This window comes from Sorghum bicolor, chromosome 5 (assembly GCF_000003195.3).
Source record: "Sorghum bicolor cultivar BTx623 chromosome 5, Sorghum_bicolor_NCBIv3, whole genome shotgun sequence".
Taxonomy (NCBI): Eukaryota; Viridiplantae; Streptophyta; class Magnoliopsida; order Poales; family Poaceae; genus Sorghum; species Sorghum bicolor.
The window spans coordinates 13,812,424-13,815,331 of NC_012874.2; the positions used below are offsets into that span (position 1 = coordinate 13,812,424).

At 47.6% G+C, this 2,908-nt stretch overlaps 1 protein-coding gene across 1 annotated transcript; it reads left to right on the forward strand.

Annotated features, from left to right (window-relative positions):
- On the forward strand, positions 1,678-2,502 carry LOC8060009 (putative disease resistance protein At1g50180). The gene has a single exon (XM_021461978.1). The coding sequence runs from the start codon at positions 1,678-1,680 to the stop codon at positions 2,500-2,502; it is 825 nt and encodes a 274-aa protein (XP_021317653.1).

The following is a 2,908-nucleotide window of genomic DNA, read 5'->3' on the forward strand; positions in this document are numbered from 1 at the left end:
AATGGTGAGAGTTTTGAGATCTTTTACCATCTCAACAGCCACTGCCACCTGAGAATACTTTGATGGCACAACACGTAGAAACTTCTTCACCATCCTTGTATCAGTCACGCTCTCCTCACCGAGACCGCGCAGATCAGTAACCAGCTTGGTTATGCGGAGCGCAAAATCATCAATTGACTCTCCGGGTTTGAATGCCATGGCCTCAAACTCGCCTAAGAGCTTTTGTGCATTGACTTCCTTTACGCGATCCGCCCCAAGAAGCATCGTCTTGATAGCCTCCCAAGCTTCTTTTGCAGTCTTCTTGTTGAGTAACATGGAGTGCATCTCTGTTGGCACGCCCCGGAGCATAGAACCCAACGCCAACCGATCTTGACGTCTTTCCGCCTTCTCACCCTTCTCGATGGCATCCCAAAGATTCAACCCTTCGAGATTGCACTGAACGTGAGACGCCCAACTCTGATAATTTGACCGGGTTAGAACTGGCCACGTCAAATTTGCAGTCGGAGTGAACGTCTTGTCCATGTCAGCCTTGCCGTCGCCCATGGTGATCACGCTTCGTTCTGCCTAGCCCCTTGCACTTCGAGATGAACGGCTTGCTTCTTCCTTCTCTACAACCTCTCGCCTCCACGGAACGTCCCCCATTGGCTCCGATACCAGTTGTTGGATCGGAACGACGCTGAAACGTCGTAGAACGTCGTTCTCGCTGGCGACGTGGTGACTGCGATCACCACTTAATAGATTGAAACTAGAGAAAACGAAACACAGGCAAATATGATATGTTTACTGCCTAACCGCAGCCCCTCATGATATCTTTATTTGATATATATAGCCATGAGGCTCCCACGCCGTGCCGCATAGGAACAGAACACCGTTTCCTGGCGATCCCTGTTACATGCGCCTAACACGCCACGACGTGACAGAAACAGACTCCGACTCGAGCTTGACGTACCCAAGCATGTCTTTGGCTACACCTAACTCTAACCATACTAGGATTCCTCTAGCATGACACCCTGATCTAACACGTGATTACAGAGTTTGATTGCAACACTTATAGGCTAACATGAAACCCATCTGGCAGCTCACCGGACTCTGAAACCACGGATAAGGCGCCTGACTACCCAAACGAAGGGGTGCTTGCCGTCACCCAGGCCCAAAGCCAGCTCCCTGAAGTCGTGCCAGGTCTGACTGCCAGACCCCGGGCATTCAGAGTACCTGCAAGGTGGAGCACAGGATTGAAGTGGCACTGTAAAGGAAAAAAAATACCACGCTGCAAGAGGAAATTGTTGCGGCCTCGGTGTATACACTACCCTGATTATTTGTGACGGGGTTTACGATGGAAATGGAAATAGCTAGCCCCAGCCGGCAAGCCTAGGTGACTTGTTAACATAAATTATCAGCGACGGCTCATCTCTGCTGATGTGTGTCCTTTTTTTTTCCCATATACAAACAAGCACAACTTTGGTTTTTGCGGAAAGTGGTTACGGAGCAAAGTGGAATGAAACTTCGTGTCCTTTCGGAATTGCCGTCTGCAAGCAAATAGAATCCGATTATATATTATGTCGCCATCTGCGAGCAATTATCCTCGGAATTGCTGTCTACAAGACTATAACACCACCCGCGCATGCTAGCTAGCTAGCTAGCTAGCAATCCACTTTGTGCGAGTGCTTTTGAGTTGAGATGGCTGAAATTATCACGTGCGCCGCCACGGGCGTGATGGGCTCCGTCATCGGCAAGCTGACTGCCTTGCTTGGCGAGAAGTACCAGCTCGCCAGAGACGTCAAGCTCGGCATCCGCACCCTGCAAGACGAGCTGAGCACCATGGATGCCTTCCTGCGGACTCTCGCGGACAAGGACGACGACCACATCAATCCACTCACCAAAGACTGTAGGAGCAAGGCGCGTGAGCTGTCCTACGACATTGAGGATTGCATCGACCGTTTCATGCTCAATCACGGCCATGGAGATGGAGATTCCACGGCCCACTTTGTGCACAAGGCCATTCAGATGGTGAAGAGATTGTTCAAGGACAGAGGAATAGCAGAGGAGATCCGAGAATTCAAGAGGCTCGTGGTCGAGCAAAGCGAGCGGGGGAGACGTTACTACGACATCAATCAGTGTATCCCTGTCTCACCTCGGGCAGTGTTGCTGGATCCTCGAGCACCTGCACTATTTCAGGAGGCGAGGGATCTTGTGGGAATTGATGCTCCTCGTGAGGAGGTCATCCAATTATTGAAATGTGAAGAAAAGCAGGACAAAGTGGTGTCCATATATGGGATTGGTGGACAGGGGAAAACCACTCTTGCCATGGAGGTGTACCACAAAACCATTGAAGCATTTGATTGCCGGGCTTTTGTGACTGTATCACAAACTCCGGATATGAAGACGCTTCTTAGGGACATATTGTCCCAAATAAGTAAGACTGATTTTGACCAGTCGGACAGATTGGAGACAGATCCGCAGTTCATACGTTCAGTGAGACAATGCTTAAAGGACAAGAGGTAACCAATATTACTTCTTTTTCTAATATTTAATAACCTCATCTAGCTAGAATAATGTTGGGGAATATCTGTTCATCACATGAGCTCACCTAATTATTAATTTTTCTAGGAATTTTAGGGCCTGTTTGGTACAGCTCATAACAGCTTCACGAGCTATTGTGAGCTGTTTTTTTGTCAAACACTTATTTCTAAAACAACTTCATAGGTGAAGTTATTTTTCTTCACCTCTCACAAAGACATGAGTTAGATGAAGCTAAAAAAGTACTTTATTGCAACTCTCAACCCTATTTCTCTCTCATCTATACATAAAGTAGTTGGTGAAGCTATTTTACCAAACACTTTTTTCCAAAATAGCTCAAGTACTTTACATTATACCATCTAAATCCATATCAAGTAAAATGACTTCTCCA

Coding starts and splice junctions, on each gene's coding strand:
- LOC8060009 (XM_021461978.1), top strand. CDS start 1,678: ATGGCTGAAATTATCACGTGCGCCGCCACGGGCGTGATGGGCTCCGTC.